This window comes from Heliconius melpomene, chromosome 21, assembly GCF_056956725.1.
Source record: "Heliconius melpomene rosina isolate 202511_hmr_F chromosome 21, ASM5695672v1, whole genome shotgun sequence".
In the NCBI taxonomy this organism is placed as follows: Eukaryota; Metazoa; Arthropoda; class Insecta; order Lepidoptera; family Nymphalidae; genus Heliconius; species Heliconius melpomene.
The window spans coordinates 2,451,336-2,475,858 of NC_140409.1; the positions used below are offsets into that span (position 1 = coordinate 2,451,336).

Sequence of the window (24,523 nt, forward strand, 5' to 3'; positions counted from 1 at the left end):
AAGCGAGCTGACCGCTCAACTGGAGACATTTACACTCTTTGTCACCAATAGGTTCCCAAACGGTTTGACCGATTGAGATGAAAATTTGCAAACATATAGATATGAGCATGAGGTTAAAAAAAAATCAAAAAATTCTGTGGACTTGAGGAATAATCAAGTGACAAATTTCCCCATAGGGTTACATGTAACAAAATGTTTGTCTCCTCTGGGCAACGCTAGGTGCCTGCTATAGGTACCGATCAGGTCATTTATGTAACTATAATTGAGTTTAGAAAACAATTGATGGTCGCTTCGCTTAAAATGTCAACACGACCGCAGCGAGTCAAAATTGAGGACCGGTTCGCGCCCCTAGTTTAGACGAAACCTATTTTAATTTCCTATAATCATTTATTTTACCATAGAAAATATTAAATGACAACGCGTCATAACTACAACTTTACTAGATAAATTGAATCTACGTGTACTATGTTGGAAACTAGTAGTAGTCGCTAGCCAGTGTGGTTTGCCACCTCTACCTACTCATTCGTGTGTCGCACCTCGCGCCGTGTGTTACTTGTCGCGCCTGCTTTTCAAATATCATCTGTTGGCCACAATTTAAAACATAATGTAAGCAAAACTATTTAAATATTTTATTTTGTCCATGAAATACGAAATTAGGGTATAAATTTTGTATGTCTTTATTATTTTTTTTGTTTTTTGCTGTATGTTACATTACATATCGACGGCGAAGTACCCAATACCTCCTAAATGACAGAGCCAAAATTTTACACAAACTAAAAAACGTTTTATTTCTTGACGAATTTAAAATGTTATTATTTTTATTATTTCAAATAATAATATAATGTTTTATGAATTATATTATATTTTTTTTCATACATATTTTAATAGTGTAATAGGAGTGAATTAAAATGAAAGAAAAAAATAAAAAAAGATAATTTGTTTAAAATGTCAAGAGGCTACTTCGCCGTCAATATGTTAAAAATAGATTTTTTTACTGTATTCTAAATTTAAAGCAAATAATGCGTGATTAACAGTGCGAACGTTAGTTTTTCGCGGTTAGGAGGTGAAAGAGTAAACATCGGTTTTGTTATCTCCATCCAATATTATTTTTTATTATTCTTAAATATCACTTTTTTTTGTGAATTTCCCATAGCAAATTATTTGCTAAATTATAATACCCGCCAGCCAGTGTTACTGTCCTTTAAAAAGTCTTATTAAATTGAATATAACCATAGTAACTACCACTACTGTACAACATGGAAGCAATAAAAGAATCTCTTACGTATATGAGTGAGATGTTCAACATGAAGATGAATGAGTTCCAGCAAGAATTACACGAATCGTCGTCTCCTATTACTACATCTTCTTTGGCGGCCGACTTTAATAACTTCAAGAGTTTCACTCTCTCTGCACTGAATACCCTGCAGAGGCAGGCAGGAGGCAGGTAGAACTTATTAGCCGTGAAATGGACCGCCAGAAGATGCGTAGACGAAGAAAAATGTTGCTGTTCCATGGTATCGCAGAAGAAAAATCGGATGATCTTTTACATAGAATTGTCACTATCATAGGTAATAATTTGGATTTAACCGATTTTTCAAATTCCAATATTAAATCATCGTATCGGTTGGGACGGCCTTCAGAAAAATCTCGTCCCGTTGTTATCAAATTTGTGGATGTTACTACGCGAAATAAAGTTTGGTATGCCAAGAGGAAATTAAAAGGTACCGGTATTACACAGTCGGAATTCCTAATAAAGCCACGCCATACTGTATTTCTTGAGGCGAGGCAGCGCTGCGAGCAGCGGTGTCAACAAGTGCTGGACAAGAGAAGGTAATATTCACGTAGTAACACCTGACGGAGCAAAGCATTGTATCGAATGTGTCACTGAACTGGAAAACTTATTGAACTCTAAGTCACCACATAAAATAGTTCCCGCCTACAAAACTGCACACAAAATAACAACTGCACGTCCAAAACGAATTGTTAAAAAATGACTTAAGGAATATTATATGACACTAGAATCCTTAGTATAATTAACAAATGCAATTATTATATATTTATGTAGTTATAATGTGTATAAGTATGTATTTATATATTTTCTTATGTATGTTTGTATGTATGTATGTATGTGTGTATAGATATATGTATTGTTGTATCTATAATATATACATACTCAGTGCACCTCTTCCCATTTAATGAATGATCCCCTCTACCCCAATGTTGCCTGGAAGAGATTGCTCATTTAGCAATAAGGCCGCCTATTGAACTATCATATCAATAATTTTGAACATCCTTGTAATATTATAATTGGTGTACAATTTTTAGCGCATCTGTCGGTTTATTTTTTTTTTGTAAATAAAGTAATGTACAGAGACTACGAAATCAATCATTGAATAGTTACTAACAATATATATATAGTTTAAATTGACCATTTTCATGCAAAATTCATAAATTTCTAACATTATTTTAATTATAAGTAATTAATTATTTCTCCGAGTATTATCCATTGCATTCGAGGTAACTCAAACACTGATATATTTGGTCTGAATCAGCAAACCCAAGCTAGGATGTCGCTGGCTTGTGCAACGCTTGCATAACCCCGTGTTGACATGCTTAAAGAAAACGGCCGAGAATTCATTTCAGATATCTCGGTTACACGCTGTCATTGTGTATAAACAATGCTGACCCTCCGAGCTTTGGAAAGCCCCGATTATTTACGCTTTCGCGTTGATGTATATGTACTTTACATATTCTTATATATGTGCTACCAGCATATACATATAATATACTACGACGACTACTACTAGTTTCCAACATAGTACACGTAGATTCAATTTATCTAGTAAAGTTGTAGTTATGACGCGTTGTCATTTAATATTTTCTATGGTAAAATAAATGATTATAGGAAATTAATATAGGTTTCGTCTAAACTAGGGGCGCCGGTCCCGGAACCGGTCCTCAATTTTGACTCGCTGCGGTAGTGTTCACATGTTGAGAGAAGCAAGCAATTATTTTCTAAACTCATTTATAGTTACATTAATGACCTGATCGGTACCTATAGCAGGCGCCTGGCGTTACCCAGAGGAGATAAACATTTTGTTACATGTAACCGTATGGGGAAATTTGTCACTTGATTATTCCTCAAGTCCATTGAATTTTTAGAATTTTTTTATCTACGTTTGCAAATTATCATCTCAATCGGTCAAACCGTTTGGGAGCCTATTGGTGACAAAGAGTGTAAAAAGTCTCCAGTAGAGCGCTCCGCTCGGTTCGCTCAATAAAATAATTAATTAACTAATTAACATACATTTCTATTTTATATTAACATTTTAGTTTAGCCTAATGTGACTTTATTTTCTTTGCATTTTTTTATATATGTAGGTAGTTGTATCGCTCGGTGGGTGGTAAAGAAAAAAACCGATCAGATGCAATTCGAACTCGCATACCGAGGGTTCCGTACCAATTTCTGTAATGTAACGGGAAATACAACTTATAATAGTGAAGAAACTGAATTTGACGGTGCTGTGTTGGAATATGCACCAGCCTGCCACCTGGCCCTTTCATCTGATACCTCACTTGAACTACCGGCTTTAATACCAAATTTTAAGGCTATTAGTTTTTGCAACATAAACGGCCATATCTTTTTTAAGTAACGTTTAAGTAAATGTACAAATACGATTTTTACAGGAAATTAAGGGACCGCAGACATCAGTATATTGTTTAAATTTCAACTCGTTATCGCCAAACGTTCCTGAGATAAAGGCTCTTGACAGATAGACGGACGGGCTGACGGACAACAAAGTGATTTTATAAGGGTTGCTTTTTTTTAAAGGTACGGAACTCTAAAAATAAACGATTTGGTCTTTACCATAATTCCATGCAAAGGTCCGTCGGAGACCCTGACCCTTACGGGATCCCCGATTATCACATACACATACATTATTACATTCTATGTAATAATTATTTTCTTTTACGTACAGGACTTCAAATTCATGTTTGCCCTCGGGCTCCAATATATTCTAAGAAGGCACTAAAACAATACTATATGATAATCAACTTCTTTAATGTCATATTTTAACTCAATCTATCCCTAACCAAACGTACTTAGTATTCCAGGGTGTGTCTGTAACGCGACGGTTGTGGGTTCAATCCCCCTCGAGGGAATGAATTATTATTTATTAATATTTTCATTTTTCGATTTGGCACCAAGGCAAAAGCCCGGCGTTGAGTTCCGCCACTCAACACGGAATGCCTCAAAAAAATCGGCGGAGAGTAGGGAACGGAGTATCTTAACACTAGGTTCCCTCTGCCTGCCCTGCTGAGTGCGTGTTGTTTACGTGTGACTTACCTACATGTTTCACAATTTATTCCATTTTAATACTATAAATATAAAAAGAAACCAGTGAGAACATACTTAATCGAAAGCAACGTGACATTATCTACAAGTAAATCACGAGCCAAGCCAAGCTTTTCTAAACTAGTTTTCGAAGAAAGATAATTTTTTATGCTTAAAACGCATACAGTAATGTCTTAAAAACCTTTTAAAGTATTACTCTGATAAAAGACAGGTGCGTCGTTAAACATGAGATTTTAAAATATTATTACATTTAATCACTTCTGTTATATATTATGGACATTGGACATGTTAGTGGCGTGGCGCATGGGCACAAGCGTGTGACTGTAAACGCAACACGGTGTGGGTTCGATTCCCACTCCAGGAAATTAAATATTTAATGTTTCTTATTTCTTAGAGGTCAGTCGTGTTTCTTATTTCTTAGAGTACAGGCCAGTTGTGGGTTCAATCCCCCACACACACAAATGAAATATTTAATTAAATTGGACTGCGTCGAGGAGTGGTAAGCAAGGTAAGGTGGTCTTAATAAGGTCCCACCACCTATCCTGCTAAATAAAAACTTCTGTTATTAAGACCGACGTATATATACGTATAGTATGCATCGGCACAGCGTCTTATTTCGTTGTGAGTTCCCAATGTCTAACCTATATCTATGTATTTAGTCTTTACTTATTATATAGCGCAGGTGGGCTACAAGAAGATTAAAAAATCACTTCTAACTATTATTGTCAGATTTATTTGTAATATTTAAGAATTATGTAAATCTAATAAGTTATGGACGTTTAAATGGAAATTTCCGTTTAATTTTGTGTAATAAATAATAATAATAATGTTCTTTAAGAATTTGTATTGTCCGTGTAACTACTCGCCTGCCTATACATGCCAATTTAGAAATGTTTTAGGGATCCGTACTCAATGTTTATAAACCTAGAATTTGAATTTAAAGAAATTAGTCTGCTATTTTTTGAAATAAACGTCCAAATATTTCAAACAAAATATCTCTAAGGTAACGAATTTGGTAAAAATTGATTTTTATCTGGCATGTTGTATGCCATGTTAGTCCTTTATGTCAAATTACATCTTATCTTCTATAAAAAAATGAAAAAAAAAGATAATAATAAGAAAAATGACAATTTAGCAAATAGCAGGGTAGACAGGGGGAAACTAGTGTTAGGATACTCACTTTATTTTCAGTCCTTTCCACCGATTTTTTCGAGGCATTGCGTATCCCTGGCGGTACTCAACGCCGTGCTTTTACTTTGGTGCCAGAGTGAAGAAATGAAAATATTAATCAAAAAATTATTTACACCCCCGAGTGGGGATCGAACCCACAAAGCTCTCCGAGTCTCACTCGAGTGGGATCTCCACTGGAAGTTCCACCGTCCAGATCCCGGCTCCAGCACGGTGATACCATATTGTATTATTGTCTAAACTACGTACAACTGCCAATTCATGGTGATAGGACTTAAATTTTATTCCATAGTTACAAAATTACAAGCTAATTATATGAGGATTAAAAAATACTAACATCGGTTATCTAGGTAAATATAAGAAAAAGCATTTTTTTTTTCTATAATATTATAGAATTTTTTCTATAGTATTTAGGTATATAACTATGAAGTTAGTCGTGGTGCAGCGACTCAAGCGTGTAACTGTAAGCACGTCAATATTTTCATGTCTTCGTTCTGGTGCCGAGCGCGGCGTTGAGTACCGCCACTCAACAATGCAATACCTCCATAATTCGGCAGAAAGTTAAGAATAGTGTCTTAGCACTAAGCTTCCTCTGCCTACGCTACTGCATGCAGGATACAGCGTGAGGCTGAAAAAAAATGTACCAATATAATACAAATGCTATTATAATTCTAGCCACGATTTCACGTAAAATGCCACATACGGACAAAGCGAACTCGTGCCTATAGTAGGTACTCTAAAGGAATCCAGCATTTACCATTTACCATTTATTTGTTTACTCGAGATCGTGCTCCTTTGCATATAGAACAATGGTTCTTACATCACCGAATTCCTAAGTATTGTATATACCAGCTAGAAACTCTTAAAGAAATTCAATATATTATGTATATTCGTATACTCGTACGTGTGAAACCCAGTGTAGGATTTCTAAGCAACAAACGGATTTCTAAATAGAAGAAGAAGCGAGTAGGTAATCTGTCAATAATATATTGCTAGATCTTGGCCTAACTAGAACTATCTTCAGTTAAACCATAAAGGTTAAGTCCAGTTCCAGATACTCGACCAATATCCTCCCTTTGTAACATTGGCACAGTAAATTCATGGAATAATAATTCATTTTTTCTCTAAAGACTTCTTCAAAAAATATTATTTTAAACTATTACCTATTTTCTGTAGATCATTCGTAATAGGTAGTATTATTTATTTACAGATATTCAATAAACAAGCCAAAAAAATTAACTAAACAAGTTTATTCAATAAATCCAAATTAAAACAAAAAATATATATATTTTCATTTTTTTAAAATTATTTTTTCTTTTTATTGTCGTCAAGATTCGATCGATTCTAGTAAAAATACTTTTCGAACAATTTCTATGTTACTAATTTGAAAATATTTGATTTCATACATAATTATAATACTTTTCAGAACCTTATAATTATATTTATAGTTTGTGATGATGATTGTATAGAAAAGTATAGAGAAATAAGTAAGTAATTGCGTCTTTCGTGGTCACGTTAATATAACTAAGAGTTGTGTACTGTTGATAATTTTGGTTCGAACAAGTAATTTCTGATATTAGCGTTTAACCAACGAAATTCTTTTTATAATATTAGTAAAGATATAAATAAATAGTCCACGAACTTGTTTTCCCTTTACCATCTGTTAACGTGGGGAACGGAGTGTCTTAACACTAGGTTCCCTCTGCCTACCCTGCTGTGTGCGGGATACGGCGTGAAGCTGATCTGTTACCACTGCGATCGATCAAACATAGTCATTCTAAAAAAAAGAAAATTTCTAGAAAAAAATCACAATCTCATTTCAAAAGTGCCTAACCTAACCGAGTAAAGCCATTAGTAGACGTGTAAATATATTTCACTCGAGCATACATGTAAACATTATGTAAGGCCGTGGCCCAAGTATTCCTTTACAATAAGACTACCCACTGCGGTCAGTCCTTGTGTCTCATATAAATATAATCAATTATATTTTACTAGCGGCCTCCCCGCGGCTTCGCCCGCTTGAACTACATGATTATTCATTTAATAAACAGAATTGCCTTTTTTTAAATATTGAATAGGCTTGCGTTTGACTGCATCAAGTCTGGTGAGCGTAAATGTGATCTAGGGTGGTGCACGCTTGCCTAGTAAGTGCCTGTTGACTCTGTTTTTGAAGACCCTCAAATTGTAAGTTTATGGCCTCAACTATTAATTTTAGTTTCGTTATAAATAATTTTACATTCATATTTATTTACAGAGAGCTGCCTACCCAGTTTCATGCTAGTATAATATACCTGATATGCCAATTGCGCCAGTACTATTATTTCATTTTAATACGACATAGGGTTATTTGTCGTTTGTTTGATTTTTATTCGCGGACGTTTATAGACGCGATAGTTGTGGATTTGATCCCCCTCCGAAATGATCAATATATTTATTTAAATTATTGTAATTTCTCCGTTCTGGTAGAATTAGAGTAATTCAACACTCAATATCTCAAAAGTTGGGTGAAAAGTAGTGCACAGAATATCTTAACACTACGATTCCTCAGCCACACCGAAAAAACACTAAAACAAAAAATTCAAGCTACTTTTTTTAAATATTTTTATTCACAGAGTAAGTTGTATTTAAGATGATTTCGCATGCTGTGGTGTGTTATAATCGTGTGAGTACAATCGTCGTTGAGTGCTGCTTTCCTTATAAGTGCAGTTATTTTCCACTTTTATTATGGTACAAGTAAAGAAAGTTGGTGGTGATGGATGAAGAAGTGAATTTACTTCTTTTTATATAAGTTGGATGGATGAAGTTGGACTGTTTTATATGTTATTCATGCGATAGTAGTGGGTTCGCAGCTGGAACTTCGCTCGAGGGTATGTTCTGGCGTAAAGACGGAAGACCTTAGGTTACACATGAAGCATTGCGTGTTGAGTGCAAGAATTCAATCCCGTGCTTTGCTTAGTTACCACAACGAAGAAATGGAACCCACATCCGACGTGTGTACAATTACGCCCTTGCCACTGCGCCACAACGACCTCGCACGGGTTTATATTACCTAAAACACTTACTATTTTATTTAATATATATTATTTCTATTAATAGAAATAAAAATTTCTAATGCCTCCACAATTCGGCAGAAAGTGAGGAACGGACTGTCTTAACACGAAGTTCCCTCTGCCTACCCTGCTGTGTGCGGGTAGAGCGTGAAGCTTTAGCGTTAAAACCTTTAGTTATTTTTAATTAATCGCTTCCGGCTCTCACTTACATTTATAAAATATAATAGTCATATAAAATATGACACGGCTTTTTAATTAATGTTATTTCAGAACAGGTTTTAAAATTGTAAGATTAAATAAATGTCAAATGCATATTATACTATAGTTCCTAAATACTGTCATACTTATCTAAAGGTAAATAAATATATGTATAGTTGCCAACATGACTTCTTAACTAGGAGTCGTGGTCTCGATCCCTATGTTTGACTAGGTTCTGAAAGCCGACAAATGTTTGGTCCATTTGTGTACTACTACATATAACTCAATATCCCGCCAACCAATTTCGATGATTCTTTTTTTTTTGGGGAATCATCGAAATTGGTTCAAGGGGTTCACTTCAATTATAGTTTGATGAAAATTTGGTTTGGTTCTGATTGTGCGATCCGATTCCAATTAAAGAAATCCGTTTTTTTGTAAAAAAATATAAATCTTTATTGTGTCCCCCATATAGCAGAGTAGGAGTAGGAGAAACAAGGCTAAGTTGGCCTGAAAGAAACCGGGTGTCGTCAGCAGGACGACACACTTCTTCACGCCAAAACACCTTTTGGGTCTGTATGTCTGTATCTCTGGGCTGGTGTACTACAATATTAGCTTGACCCATTTGATCGCATACAATTTAGAGCCGTTCGAATCGTTGGGAACCCAATATTCTGTGAAAGGCTACATTGTGTAGAAATGTCTCCTCCCTCCGCGTTCTCTATCGCATTATCATGGGGAATGTTCTGGAGAACCAGAACATTCCCCATTGAATGTTCTGGTTTGAACCTAACGTCCAGTTTTGTTTTGCCAGAGTGTGGAAATTTCATTCTCCAGAGTGGGAATGGAATTTACAACCATTTATCGCTAGTGTTCCACTGATCACAATTGCTTTGGTTTTTTGGGTTCCGTACCTCAAAAGAAAAAAGCGGAACCTTTATAGGTGCACTTTGATGTCCATCCTTTATTTGTTCTTCGTACTTGGTCGGTTTTTTGTATCCTGTACTAGTTCTGCCTATTTTACAATTAGATACTTACCAATAGAATATACAGAATTTATATACATTAAAAACATATTTTCTCTTGACATGTGGTTAAAAATATATATTATATCTAAAATATCATATATTTTACTTAAAGTAATCTCCATAAAGAATATGATTTAATGCACGCGTGTTTTAAAGTGAGATAATTGGTGTGATTAAATCGTCAACCTTTTTAACACCGGTGGCAAAACATTAAAATAGCGTCTCATTAACGGGCCTTCAGCCTCATTTGAGCCGCTTTAGGTCATTGTCCGGGTTAGGTCATTGTTCAATACTTATATAATATCAACTCTTCTCTATATATAATAAAACAGTAAAAATATTTTGTCTGTGCATTTCGTATTTTTGACTAAAAAGGATGGATGAAAGAAAAATAGAAAGCATAAAATATATTTTTTTAATTTCTTGTCTGTCTGTCTGCGTGTATGTATGGTCACGCTAATCTCCGAAAGTACTTAACCGATTTACTTGAAACTTTCACCGTTGCTTTGTTTTAACTCAACTTAACATCTAAAGTTTGTTTCATCAAAATCGGTTCATTAAAAAAAAAGTCATCGGCATTTGAATGAACACAAGGCATGAATTTGCCTGCAAGTATATAGCAATCTATATCCATACTTATACTTATAATAAATCTGTATTTGTAACCGACTTTCAAAACAAGGAGGAGGTTCTCAAATAAAAATTTTAGATTCGATATTCGATTCATTTATTCGATTAATTATTTTGGATTCGATTTCGATATTGGATTATTCGATTCGATTTGGGTATATTTTGTAATATGCAATCATTACAGTTATTTCACAAATAATATAATAAATCGTTATCAAATCAATAATTTAATATATAAGGCTGTTTCTGAACGAGTAAATTAAATTATTCATTGTCATCAACACATTTGACTGTCAGTCAATTCTGTTTATTAAATGAATAATCATGTAGTTCACGCGGGCGAAGCCGCAGAGGGGCCGCTAGTTTATTAATATTTTCACTTCTTCGCTCTGGCACCAATGCGAAACCCGGCGTTGAGTTCCGCCACTCTTTACGCAATGCCCCGAAAAATTCGGCGGAAAGTGAAGAACGGAGTGTCTTAACACTAGATTCCTTGTACCTCCCATGCTGTGTGCTGGATACAGCTTGAAGCTGATTTTTTATAATAATTTGTATTACATCATAAATTTTTACTATTTAATTGTCGTTAAAGCATTTGGAATAATAAATTAAATTAAATTAAATTTGTAAAAAAACAACTTACAGTCCTATTAGTAACGAAAGAAATAGCAGGGCACTTCTTTATTTGTATGTACTCAATATTTTTAGTTTAAATAAAAATGTAATGTAAATAGCCTTTTTATTTTTGTAAATGTTCAGTAATGAATATCATCCTTTATTTTTCACATTGTAGTAAAAAGTATTCAGGTTAATATAAAATTAGTAAGAGAACACGAAATTATTAAAAATAAATCAAATTATTATCATCTTTCGAACTGCTGGATGGATTTGACAAAACTTTTTTGCTATTAGGCTTAGGGAGTACTATTATATATATAATGTAGGCCATTGGTGTAGTGTTTTATTGTAATTGAGATGCTTATAAATTTGATTTGCACTCTTTATAATTATTTTATTTTAATTGATTTTTCTTCCACCACAGTTGTGTTATAACTTAATATGTAGTGACTCGAGTTTTGGTGGAAAACGGAGAGTTTTTATATTAAGTTCTGTCTTGGTCATTGACTGCTACTTCCTGCAAGTTTCTATCACAATATTGGGTGGTATACGAAGGTAGCATGGCCAGGACCATAAGAGTCCACGCAGGCGAAGTTGCGGGTTAGTCTAATAATAAATCTAATTTAGAAGAATTTCACAGAATGAGTAAATGACTTATCAAATTTGAATAAAACTCGGAAAAACTATCCTAACATAGTTTACAACCTTGATAACTTCTTGATAATCTTAAGATAGCACACTTTTTTATTAATGTTCACTACATCAGAGTAAATGGCATGGCATTAGGTTAGTGTAAAGAACTAATGATTAATCTTTGTGAATACGCATTTTTTATTTTCTTATAATGTAATATGATAAACCAGAATGCGGTGACAAATCAGGATGTTATTTTTATGGTAGCATTACCTAATATCAGTTAAACAAGTTAAAAAGCGCACTTCTCGCCTTTTCCTGTATAGGTGGTCAAGACACAAGGCCGACAGACAGACAGACAGACAGACAGACTTATAACAAAGTGTTCCGAGTTCCGTTATCTTCTGAAGACGTACGGAACCACAATAATGTTTAAACCTATATCTACATATATAAAATTTGAAACGTATTGTTAAATTGGCAAACATTATAAATAACAATAACGTAATATTTCATAATTTAGACTTACTATTTCACATTTATAATAAAAACAATATTTTAGAACAACTCAAGACATATTAGGTGTATGGGTATTTTCATGATCTAGGCCGACCTGACGACTAAAGACTATTTTACATTGCAAATTATATACTAAATTGTACTTACTACTGAACAGCAACCAAGATTCATTCCCCATTAGGGGAAAAGTGAATTAAAATACTGCTGCAGTCGTTCGGATATGCTAAACTTGTCTTGCCCTACTTGTCATACCAATGCCTGACCATTTACAGCACATATGCATAGAGAGTACGTATCTAAGATTGAGTTTTTTAATATATTTTTTCATGACTTAAACAATTAATGGTTCTATAGAAAACACAATAAAGGTGTTATTGAATTAGGCGCGTGTAGAGATTATCAGTACTCTTTGATATAGTCGATATCATTATTACTGGACTATCCATTATTTTTGAAGAATCTTTTTTGACCTGAAGTAGGTTAATAAAAATCAATAAAGAAAATTATTCATTTTTATCATTACTTTAATTATTGCGTTAAAGTAATGAGAAAAATGGATAATTTTAAATAAATATTTATGTGGATACAAGAGACAGTAGTAGTTTAAGGATTCAACATGAGATGACATAGTTTTGACAAACATTATTAAGAAAATTTAGGAACATTCTGTATTGATTAATTGTTCTTCTAATTCTTCAATATAAATATATAGCGCGTCTAATAAGACAAATTTCCTCTTAGTTATTAATATTTCACGCATGTATTTGAACATAGAAGGATTAGAGCTGGCACCTCTTGGTATTTTTCCGATAACAAACTAAATAAGCTATACAATGTTATCGCACCACGTCAATTTCTTAATGGACGTTACAAATTTTGTTATAAGCATAAAATTTCATTTCTTTTGTACATTTTAATGACGCGAACAACATATCCAAATACAATTCAATAAAATAATACACAAAATTAATTTTATTTGAACAGATTTTGGTAAAATCAATATTTGCTATGATCCCAAATAAAGTGTATACATACATACATATGTGTCAATATAAATTGCAGAACTCTGTTAAGTAGCTGTCGAATTAAAAATTTAAATAGTTTTTATGAAATAAAATGTATTGCGACATTCCCGAGCTCTTTAAATTGTATTTAGCTATCTCCATCTATATGTTTGTTAAGGCAGGGTGTGTTCGTCGTTGCATGTTTTTGGACTTGCCCGGTGCCTGGGCTGACCTTATTGTGCGTATGACTCATACGAGTACCGCGCTGACACTACATTACACAAACATTTTGAAACTTGTCTATAGCAGAGCAGCAGAGCTAGATAAACAGAAATTAATGATTGTTGCTAACCAGAAATTGGTTAATATAAATGAAAAATATATAACTTTATTATATTATTATAATTATTTTTAGTTATTATGAGATTTAATTGTTAATTTTTTATCGTAATGTTAGTCGTTATGTATTTTATATAATTTTATTTGCTTTATTGTAATTTTTCTGTAACTTTTTAAATAGACACTCGGTTGTATTATATATTATTTAAAAAAAAATAATCTTTGTAAACTTTATATTCTGTTCGTTTCTCTAATAAAAATAAATAAACATATACTGATTTAAGTAATTTTGTGATACTTTTTGTTTGATTCCAGAAGACTGATTAAACTTGTGAGACTGGTTGGAAAGAATTTCATAGAATAATATTTATATTTTGTATTGGAATATTTTCGTATTATATAATCAAATGGCGAACGAAAATATTATACTGGAAAGACGTATAGAAATCGAAGAGCCTTTGCTAGATGTAGTGGCAGATGAATCTACATGTGTTATATTTGAATGTAGAATAAGCCAGTGCTCCAGTAAATGTACGGACTTCAAATGGTACAAAGATGGGAAAAACATAGGACCTTCGAGCCAAGTTAAAACAATCAACAGTGAACTGTGGTACCGACTGGAAATACCGTCCGTTGCCGCGCACGACCACGGCGTATACCTTATATTACTAAAAAACAAAACGACCGAAACGTTTTCCAAAGCAACTTTATATGTACGACCTACAACTGATAGATGTAATAATATTTATAACGAAACTATTTATATGAACCCCTTATCAAAATATATTTATGTTCAAAAACATCTGAGAAATGCGAACATTTTGGTAGGAAACACTATAGAATTGGAAGCTGAATTCAGTGCGGACTGTTCTAGTGATTATTTATGGTACAAAAGTAATTGTCCACTTATACCAAATAACAGAACAATCGTTTTAAGTGACAAAAGAATGTCCACACTATCAATTTTGCGCGCCAAAGAGACCGATTCCGGTATTTATCATGTAGTATCTAAATCAGAATATGGTATTGCGTCGAGTTTTGCAAGTATTGTTGTATTGAACACAGACCTCAGTGCTCTAAACACTAGTGAACTAGTACCCTGTATAGAAGAAGCTTTGGCGGACGAGCTACAAGTAAACGACCAAGAAGAGACGAGATTATTATGTAAAGCATCTTACAATGTAAATACTTGTATAGAATGGTTGAAAAACAAGAAAAGTATTGAAGAAATGCAAAACATGGTGACAGAATATTATAACAACAGTTACATATGTTTAAGAATTAAAAACACCAGTTTAAATGACAGCGGCGAGTATTCCTTAAGTATGCGAGATGAAATTACGGGTCAAGTGGATTCGTCAAGTTGCTTCATAACTGTAAACGGTAAACATATATTTTTTTTTTACATTATATATTTTTACGCTTTTATTATTCGTTGGCGAATGTGCAGAGAGACTTCAGTGCTAAGACACGTGCTTTACTTCCGCCCGGATTTACATTGCCTTGAGTGGCGGAACTTAACGCCGCAATTAGTCTTACAGAACAAAACTAGATCCATCGTGCTTACAGACAAATGCTGTGTTTCAGCGCTACGATAACCTCAAATTTACAATTTTCAATAAAAAAATATGAAAATTACATTAAGTTAAAATGAAATTTAATTCTTTTACCATTGTTACAGCGTGTCGAAGAGAACGAGGTTCCACAATACTATTGAAACCAATAGAGCCTATAGTCACATGTTTTGGAACAACTATATCTCTAAGTTGTAGTTTCGCGGCGGTAGACCCCAGGTTTTACTACGTAGTGTGGTATATAGGGCACTTTAGAGTAGAATGCACTAATCATAGATTTCATGTAAGTCATTAAAATAAGTGATTTTAAATAAAATAAAATCAAATCAGCTTCACGCTGAATTCCGCTACAGCAGGGTAGGCAGAGGGAACCTAGTTAACACTAGACATTAGGGAGGGATTGCGTGTTGAGGGGCAGAACTCAACGCCGCACTTTGCCTCGACACCAGAGCAAAGAAAAGAAAATTTATTTCATCCCCCGAGTGGGATCGAACCCACAAACAGTCGATTTTACAGTCACACTCTGTGTCCCTGCGCCACGACTGGCCTCCGCCTGACTTTAAATAGGAGGATAAAAATATTTTAGTTGTACTAAATAATGGGATTTTGTATAATTTAAATGGTTGCGGAGTAATCGTAAATGATCATCGCGACTTTTATTACCACTTACAATAAGAAGATATAGAATATTTTGCCTCACTGCGGACAGTTACCAGTTAAAGTAAAAAGTTAACAACAGTGTAACATATCGCCAATTCCGTCCTCTACCTTTAGTATGTAGAAAAAACTTCGTACTTCTTTTCAATAAAGATATGTAAAATCCAAAATGATTTCCTAATGCTAAGTAGTAATACTTATTATTATTTAAATTGCAGGTGTTACAAAGTGGTGGAGATTTCCTTTTGATAATAAAACAAATAGATCCAGGAATGGCTGGTCTGGTAACGTGTGAGCTTCGAAAATCACTTCCTAACAGAAAATCTGTTCTAGTTAACAGCACATCGACATATTTGACGATAGTCCCGCCTGATATACTCCATAACGAAATAAATTTGAACAAAACAATTTTCAAAGGCGTTTTTAATAATACAAATTCTAAAATTGAGATACCTCTAAAACAAAAGGATGAATTAAATGGAAATTCTAAAAACATGGTAAGTAAAAGAGTAAAACTGTATGTAAAAAAGAAATTTTTACGTGCGTTGTCAATTATAATTTTTGTATTTCCCGATCATTCCCATTTGTTGTTTTTCTCCTTTACTTTCTTTTATATCCTAATGTCCATACGGAATCTTCATGTTTGACCTCGTTTTCTACATTTTATTAATTTACAGACAACGCTTGTTCAATGTAAAAACTATAATCATATTTTGTAAGTGGGGCCTTCGGTACCAAAGGGTATATATTATAGCCTTTATAATTTACGTGTAAAACAAATTAGAATTAAAATATAAAAATATTAATTATTCCTTAGCTTTGGATGCGATTTCATAATTAAACAGACTACTGACTAGCCCTTTAGCTCGTTGTGGTGCAGTGGAAAAGCATCAACAATCATCAACATAAACGCGTTTGTGATTGTGGATTCGATATCCACTCAAACGAATGATTACCTAAATTTAAATTATTTTTATTTAACTAGCACTCCAGCAAACAACGTGATGTTCACTTAACACGCAAAACTGGGTTGTAACTGTAAGTAGAAAAGGGAGCCTGTCGTGTTGGCGGGAAAAAAGCGTGAAGCTGCTTTACTAACTCGATTACAATTCTTCCACTTTTTCCATTTACTTATACTCTTTTTCACCTGCAACTACCCACTTTTCCTCGAGGGTGTTGACATTATATATTTTCAATTTTATTTGCGAATTTTGATAATATTTTGTTTATTTCTTATTACTTTTGTTTTATACAATGTGTCTAATTGAAATGTTATCGCTGCGAACGTCATTGTATTCATTTAACCGAATCTGTACGCTTATTAACTGTAATCTTGACGCGATTTGCAATTGATAAAGTTTCTTAGATACGTTTTAAGTACGAATTTTTTATACAAATGCTTTGCTGCATGCTGTTGAATATTAGCCTTTTGCATAACGCGCAGGGATTTTCACGGGTATTTAATAATATTTTGACGACTTTTTTATTAATATTTATGAAGATTGAATTACGATCGTTTACTTCGTTTCTATTGATATTTTTTAGCTTTCCGTTGTATCGAGCGAGAGTCTGGGAATTTTGTGTTAAGACAATCCATTCTTATTAAGACATTTTCAAATTTTCGAGGCATTGCTTGTTGTCGGGCGGAACTCAGCACAGCGTTTGACCTCGCTACCAGAGCAAGGAAATGAAAATATTAAATATCTCCACTTAGGACAAATATTATTAAATATTATTATAAGTATTAGTATAGCTTTTTTTGAGAGACACTGTGCGATGGCGTTTGACTAGAACCGCTGGGTTGACCAAATATCGTGGGCAACACATCCACACCACACTTTTTTTTCCCTCTCTTCCAGTAGACAAACTGCTCCGTTGAGTTCCTACATTTAATACGCATTGGCTTTACAATTCAGCTGTGCGGGAATGTAGTGTTTTAACACTAGGTTACTCTCTGCTACCCTGTTATATTCGCTGTAAAGCGTGAAGCTGAAAAATAATTATATTGAATGTGCTTGCTTGCTCACTACAACCCATAATAATAAATTTATTATTTAATATTAATTAAATTATTCTTCAGCCCTCCTATATACCTCCTAAAATTGTAAAACATATAAATAAAAGTTATTTAATAATAATTATATTACTATTAAATAACTTTCAATAATTATGTTTCTATCAGGAATTTAATATGATTTATTTATAACCAGGTACCACCATCAAGTAGTGCAGCAGATATCATCGAACACAAAACAATAATGATCATCACTTATTACAGGTACCTACTATATTTAATGTTCACACATTTTATTAAGTAGAGAGAGAAGAAAGCTTAAGAAATTATGTGCCCCACAAGTTTACTTAAGAAAAAACTAATAACTTTTCTTAACATACATTCCTCACTTTTCCTCAGTTCTGGACACATATACTCATATATAGAGACTTTTATATTTATATATTAAAGCGAAAGCCACATGGGCGCTGTGGTACAGTATATGGCTGGTTATAGATTCGATTTCCACCCAGGGAATGAACTATTTTGATTGCTTTCTCTGGTGCCTACCAGTATTTTTTATTTAATTTTTAACTTAAAATAAATTAATAATAATATATAACATTTATTACTGTACTGTAACTGATGTTGTTTGTTCCAGGTTAGACGAAGAACATTTTTATTTAGGCATTGATAACGATGGGAACGACGTGCTCGCAAGTCATTTGGTGGTTTACGAAAAATCATCTTACATGAAATCATCAATTGATTCGTCTAAACTTGTTGTGATACAATGGTACAATCTTAATATTTTTCGTATATTCATTAATAAATATCAGATTTGTGATTGTAAACGTCAATTCTTATTTCGTTATATGACAAAGTAAAAAAAATATATAACATATCTTCTTACTTCTTCTTACTTCAGCTTCACGCTGTATCCCGCACATAGCAGGGTAGGCAGAGGGAACCTAGTGTTAAGACACTCCATTCGCCACTTTCTGCCGAATTTTGGAGGTATTGCGTGTTAAGCGGCAGAACTCAACGCCGCGCTTTGCCGCGACACCAGAGCGAAGAAATTGAAATAAACGTAAAAGTAAATAAATATTTCTCTTCCTCGAGTGGGGATCGAACCCACAACCGTTACATTACAGTCACACCCTTGAGCCGCTGCGCCACGACAGCATCTATTAATGATATATAACATATCATTAATAACATATCATTAAATGAAGACGTGAAGGATATAAATGAGAATATTGTGAGTATGCTAACTTAAACGACTAGGCCAGTCGAGTCGAGGTTGGTGTAGTTTTCTACTCTTAAATGAAACCGGGTACAAAAGTAACATTTTCTAAAGTTTAAGGTGAGTTAAAGAACCTTTAAAAATATCGTTATTTAATGATATCGTTGCTACTTTACTGGTTAATACAGTTGGCAATGAATATAACATGAAATATTAAAGCAACAAATACTTATTAAAAAACTTTAATTTCAAAACTCGTGTCTCCTTGGCTATCCTCTTACTATTTTACTATCCTCTAAATTCAGTAGTTAAAACTCAGACAATATAACAAATAACTCGACTCTCTTCCAATTATTTAAGAAAATAATAAAGTAATATTTTTAATAGTTAAAATACATCTTGCATTTCAGGAAATTTTGTGATATATTAAGTATGTTAAAAATCATTTTCAGGTACGACAACCAAGTCATTGGCACTAACGTGAAAAAGAACTGGCACATTATAGAGTTTGGTAAAACGAGTGACTGTTTTGTACAAGCCGGTATAGTCAGTCTGCCAATGTTTGAAATAAAGGATCCGCCAATAGACCAGATTATGAGGTTCCGTATTTCTACTGTCGAGGGTCCGAACAGCTGTGACGAGTCAACAGTTTGTATCTGTAAGTCAATTTTTATGTAGTTATTAGATAATTTTTTTTTTTTTTCCAAAAAGGATTCATTAGTGACCATACAAAAGTGCTTTCTAAAATAAATATAACGTTGAATTTCATCAAAAAATGGGAAGTGTTAATTTTTTACTTATTACATTTATGATATTTGTGAACAAGTAGTGACAAAATATTACGTTACAATTTCAATTTTAGCACCTTACGTAAACAATCAAGCGGTTATGACAAACGATGTGTGTGACTTAAAACCAATGGAAGAATTCGAAGATATGTTCACTAAAACTGGAGATGTAATCGGATGCGGAGCGTTCGGAAGCGTTGTTCTCGTTCAGGACAATAAGAAACAGTTCTATGCAGCAAAAATATTAAAAACCAGAACGCAGAAGAAAAGAGATACCGCTGTAAGAGAATATGAAATGATGAGGAAACTTTGTCATCCAAAAGTAGTACAACTCTACCATACGTTTTCATCGAGAGATTCTTTTATTTTAATTATGGATTAGTAAGTATTTTTATATTAAATAAAAATCTCCCGTTGAGCAGAATTTCTTGATTGTGACTTACGGAACTAATAAATCTAAATAAGCGGGCATATTATACTAACTTTGTATGTAATTAACGACAAATACAACTTTTTGATGTTTTTATCAAAATGAACAATATTGATATGAAATAAAATAGATGCCGCTGCTGCGAAATATGAACAAAAACAAAAAAAAAACATGAAATTATTAATCATATTTGAATTGTTTTAGTTTATGGGGTGGCGAACTATTCGACAGGATAGTAGAAGACGAGCACATCAAAGAAGTGGACGTAGTACCTTACGTTCGCCAAATCTGCGAAGCATTACTTTATTTACACGAACAAAAGATAGCGCACTTAGACCTAAAACCAGAAAATATAATTTGCCTAAGTCCAAATTCTACACTAGTTAAGATTATAGATTTTGGCCTCGCCAGAGTTCTAGAGGAAGGTCACGTGACGAGAGCTATATACGGCACGAGAGACTATATTGCTCCTGAAGTATTAAACTTTGAGCGACTCACACTAGCATGTGACATGTGGAGTTTGGGAGTCGTGACTTATGTATTGTAAGTATTGTATGTTCATATTCATTCAATCTATATTATCAAATGATCTATGTAAAAATTTATAGATTGTAATGATTAATTAAGAAGGTAATGACAATTAATGTGTTAAGGTGAGAGGTACAGGAGACCATAGCATTTGGCGCTCCGTCCTCTCTGGCTACCCCGCTAGTGATAAAGCAAAAGCGTAAAAAAACACAAAAATAATAATCGACCCATAGTATGTCTGTGTATCCAATAAATTTTCCTTTTTAGAATTTTTTCTTTATTTAATTTTGTAGGTATTGTAGGTTCCCATTTCGCATAAAAATTCATAAATATAGGTCTGCGGGAAGTACTATATAGGTTTTGATTACGTCACCAATTTTATTCAAAATGCAACAATAATGTATCGTGTCTTTCGATTGCGTTGACTTAGAAGCTGATTTTTGTCTGTGTTCTAAGAGACCGTGAGACAAGAGACGTAATAATATTTTTTTTTGTGATCTTGAGATGGTTTTGCTTTTGACAGACAAAAAAAATAGTGATGAAGTGATCCTATAAGGATTCCTTTTTTCCTATTAAGAGGGAATCACAGAACAGAATAACAAATCAATAATTATATAAAAAGTATTTATATATTATCTCCATTACAGATTATCTGGCGTCATGCCCTTCAGCGGGGACAGTTGGCCGGAGCGATCTGCAAACATCACGATGGCTAATTACGACTACCATGAATCAGCTTTCAAAGAAATATCTGATTTGGCCAAGGATTTTATTGATCGGCTTTTAGTGCTACAACCTGGGAAAAGGATGAACGCTACAGTCGCGCTAAATCATCAATGGATCTTAGAAGGTCCTCCGGGAGGAGCCAGAGCCGGTCACATGAAGCAAGCTAGGGAGAACCTCAAGTCCTATTTAGCCAATCACAGAGCTAGGTGGCAAGTAAGTGTTAAAAAACAACGCATTATCCACATTTTGTGTTGGAATACACAATAAATACGTAGATGAAATATATATGTAAGTTTTATTCGAGCCCCAAAAAGCGACGATAGGTTTTGCCATTCGACGTGCATTACTAGGTATGGAATGAGCGAAAATAAAGAACATAGTAAATTATCATTTGATCAGAAAAATCACAAAAAGATTATATTGTTGATTATATTATTAGTGGGGCATCCCTTTGGTTCTTTTTGACTATATATGTATGTATGTAGCCGTGTACGGTGTACTAGAACAGTAGGGATAGGTTATATATACTCCTTTTTTATATATATATTTTAGGTTACATATATTTTATTTTACACACTAGCAAATCATCATGTTTTTTACATTACTTTAATACAAATTATAAAGAGCTTGGTGCTCGATTTCCCCAGCCAAATGGATAAGTCATTACAAATTTTCATATTTATTTGTAATTTTATAATTTATTTTATTTTTTAATAATTTACAGCGTGCTGGCAATGTTATGATAGCGGCGCATCGTCTCCGAACTCACGCGGCAATACAACGCAACACAAGCACAGCGGACGTCGATGGAGGATCACCTCGAGTCACCTAGTGATAGTTAAATTAATATATTAAGTTATTTAACGGCTTTTTAATAAAGTCCTACTGAGATACTCCACAAGTCGAGGGGTTCCATAAAGAAGGAAGAAAAATATTGATTAGTGCTATAGTGCATCTAAATATAAAATATTAAACATTACATTACAAACGTTTTGTTTAATTTTTGAAACATAAATCTAATTTCAATTTACCTCACGTTAGCTAAATATTACTTGTGTAAGACCTTGTCTTCATTTTTTAATAGTATATAGAGTCATTTATGCTCCTTCTTGAGTTCCGCCACTCCACACGCAATGCCTCCAGAATTAGACGGAAAGTGGGGAACTGAAGTGTCTTAGTGAGAAGGAAGTGTCTTAACACTAGGTTTGAAGGTTTCCTCTATCTACCCTACGATGTGCAGAATACATCGCGAAACTAGACATTGCCCAAAAAGATTTGAAAGCCCGCTATCCTATTTCGTATTTTATATTTACAGTTAATTTTGAGAACTTAATATTTATATATATAATATTATTTGTACATCGTATTCTATATATATATATATATATATTATAATAATAAAACAAAATCCACATAAATCGCAAAACAATTTATTTTATAATTCCCCGGGAGCGCTAGTTATAGGCAACTAACTAAATGTCACAAACAAAATAATCATATAAATATCGATACTAAAACATATTTTTTCTATATTGTTTCAAACAATAAAATAGAAAATAAATATAATACACACGTCTCTCACGTACCAGGTTTCCAACTTTGTTCTTAGACCATTAAGTACCAGTATATTACATTCTAAATAAAGAATGTGTATGTTTGTGTGTGTATTTCGTACTGGTACGAAGGAGAACATATTTTAAATAGGTAACTACCCAAATATATTAAGTCTACTAACAAAAATATTAACAATAAACCGCAAGGCCACTAATATGCCGTTGCTATATTTACACTATTATGACGTCACAATTTTTAATCTGTAACGCAAATTTGGTTATGATTGATATTCTAAAAACACTAGAAAAAAATGCAAAGGAAATAATATATTTTGAAGGAAAATTGTCGCCTTCTCCCCTATTAATTATGTATATCCTGAAAATAAATATTATTAATATTAATAAAAGAGATTAAAAATGTACGTAGGTATTAAAACTTTCGCTTTGCTAACAAGATAATGGGTACCCATAACTTCGCATCGATTCCATATCCACACTAATTTATGTAACATTTACAAACCTATGTAAAAGTATTGGCTTGGCCACCGCAACTTGATTCCATTTGTAAGTAAAGAAAAAGGTAATCCATATATTTGGATTTGTTGTCTAAATATAGTATCAGTCTTGTTTGGAAAAAGAAGGCGTACGTCGTCTATAGGGTAGAGACTTGCGCGGCGAAACACTGTAAGATCTAGTGCTTCCGTAGAATTTTCCTTTCTGTGTGATAACTTCTAACCGCGCCGACGCCTCCGCCCTACCGTAGTCGTTCTCCAATGTGATCCTGTACAAGCCTACGTCTTCTATTGACACTTGCTCGATTTCTAATATTTTGAACATTTCGTCCTTCTCTTTAATACTGAATCTTGCAGATGGGGTTATGATGATACCATCTTTATCCCAAGTCGCCCATGGAGGAGGAAGTCCTTTAACGGCACACTGAAACACTACAGTGTCCCCTTCCTCAGCGACCCTATTAAATGGGTAAGTATAGAACTTTGGTGCAATTTCTCGTGATGGACTGCACAAACGTCTCGATACAGGACCTGGTGAAATTCAATATAAAATTATACAGTGACTAAATTAAATAATGGTAAGAATACGAAATATGCAGCATGATTTTCTATAAAACATTCTTAGATTTCAAAATTGGCACCTAATAGCTTATATCTAATATTTATTTTTATAAATGTAAAGTGGATATTATGCATAAAACTATGCTTAAAGTTTATGTATTACCTGGTGTCCTGGACATAGAGCGCGCCGGAGTAGTACGTGGCGTGGACCTAGGCGTCGAGCGCGGCGTAGAGGCTGCAGACAAAAGAGCTGGCGGCCGCCGGAGTCTTTGACTCAGCGTGTTGGGTTCACCGGGAGCTGTTCCAAGCGGAATATTGGATAATTTGTGTTACTGCATTCACTAATTCAATTTCATAAAGGACTTGTACAATATCCTGTTACTACATAAATCAT

At 33.6% G+C, this 24,523-nt stretch overlaps 2 protein-coding genes and 1 pseudogene across 6 annotated transcripts in view; 2 read left to right on the forward strand and 1 right to left on the reverse strand.

The window, feature by feature from the left end:
• Nucleotides 1–468: 468 nt before the first annotated feature.
• On the forward strand, nt 469–22,491 carry LOC146526822 (uncharacterized). Of its 3 annotated transcripts, XM_085206821.1 has the most exons (12): nt 487–606; nt 3,688–3,832; nt 13,877–14,944; nt 15,243–15,418; nt 16,011–16,289; nt 18,003–18,070; nt 18,447–18,581; nt 19,484–19,689; nt 19,894–20,200; nt 20,454–20,792; nt 21,425–21,716; nt 22,228–22,491. In XM_085206821.1, the coding sequence occupies exons 3-12, from the start codon at nt 13,969–13,971 to the stop codon at nt 22,333–22,335; spliced, it is 2,886 nt and encodes a 961-aa protein (XP_085062947.1). In that variant the 5' UTR covers nt 487–606; nt 3,688–3,832; nt 13,877–13,968; the 3' UTR covers nt 22,336–22,491. The 3 variants fall into 3 exon arrangements, with proteins under 3 accessions (XP_085062946.1, XP_085062947.1, XP_085062948.1); XM_085206820.1 differs by lacking the exon at nt 3,688–3,832 and having other exon boundaries at nt 469–606; XM_085206822.1 differs by lacking the exon at nt 3,688–3,832 and having other exon boundaries at nt 495–606; nt 13,880–14,944.
• LOC146526823 (uncharacterized) lies at nt 1,257–1,994 on the forward strand (annotated as a pseudogene).
• A 426-nt stretch (nt 22,492–22,917) lies between the features above and the next one.
• LOC146526824 (uncharacterized) overlaps nt 22,918–24,523 on the reverse strand; it is a 39,732-nt gene continuing 38,126 nt past the window's right edge. For all 3 annotated transcript variants that reach the window (XM_085206818.1, XM_085206819.1, XM_085206817.1), the window contains 3 exons: nt 24,293–24,427; nt 23,577–24,099; nt 22,918–23,432 (listed from right to left, as the gene is read on the reverse strand). In XM_085206818.1, coding sequence (XP_085062944.1) covers nt 23,675–24,099; nt 24,293–24,427 — 560 coding nt within the window. In that variant the 3' untranslated portion in view covers nt 22,918–23,432; nt 23,577–23,674. The remainder of the gene's footprint in view (nt 23,433–23,576; nt 24,100–24,292; nt 24,428–24,523) is intronic.

Coding starts and splice junctions, on each gene's coding strand:
- LOC146526822 (XM_085206820.1), top strand. CDS start 13,969: ATGGCGAACGAAAATATTATACTGGAAAGACGTATAGAAATCGAAGAG. Junction 19,690..19,893: donor CGAGTCAACAGTTTGTATCT/GTAAGTCAATTT, acceptor TTTCAATTTTAG/CACCTTACGTAAACAATCAA. Junction 20,201..20,453: donor TTTATTTTAATTATGGATTA/GTAAGTATTTTT, acceptor GAATTGTTTTAG/TTTATGGGGTGGCGAACTAT.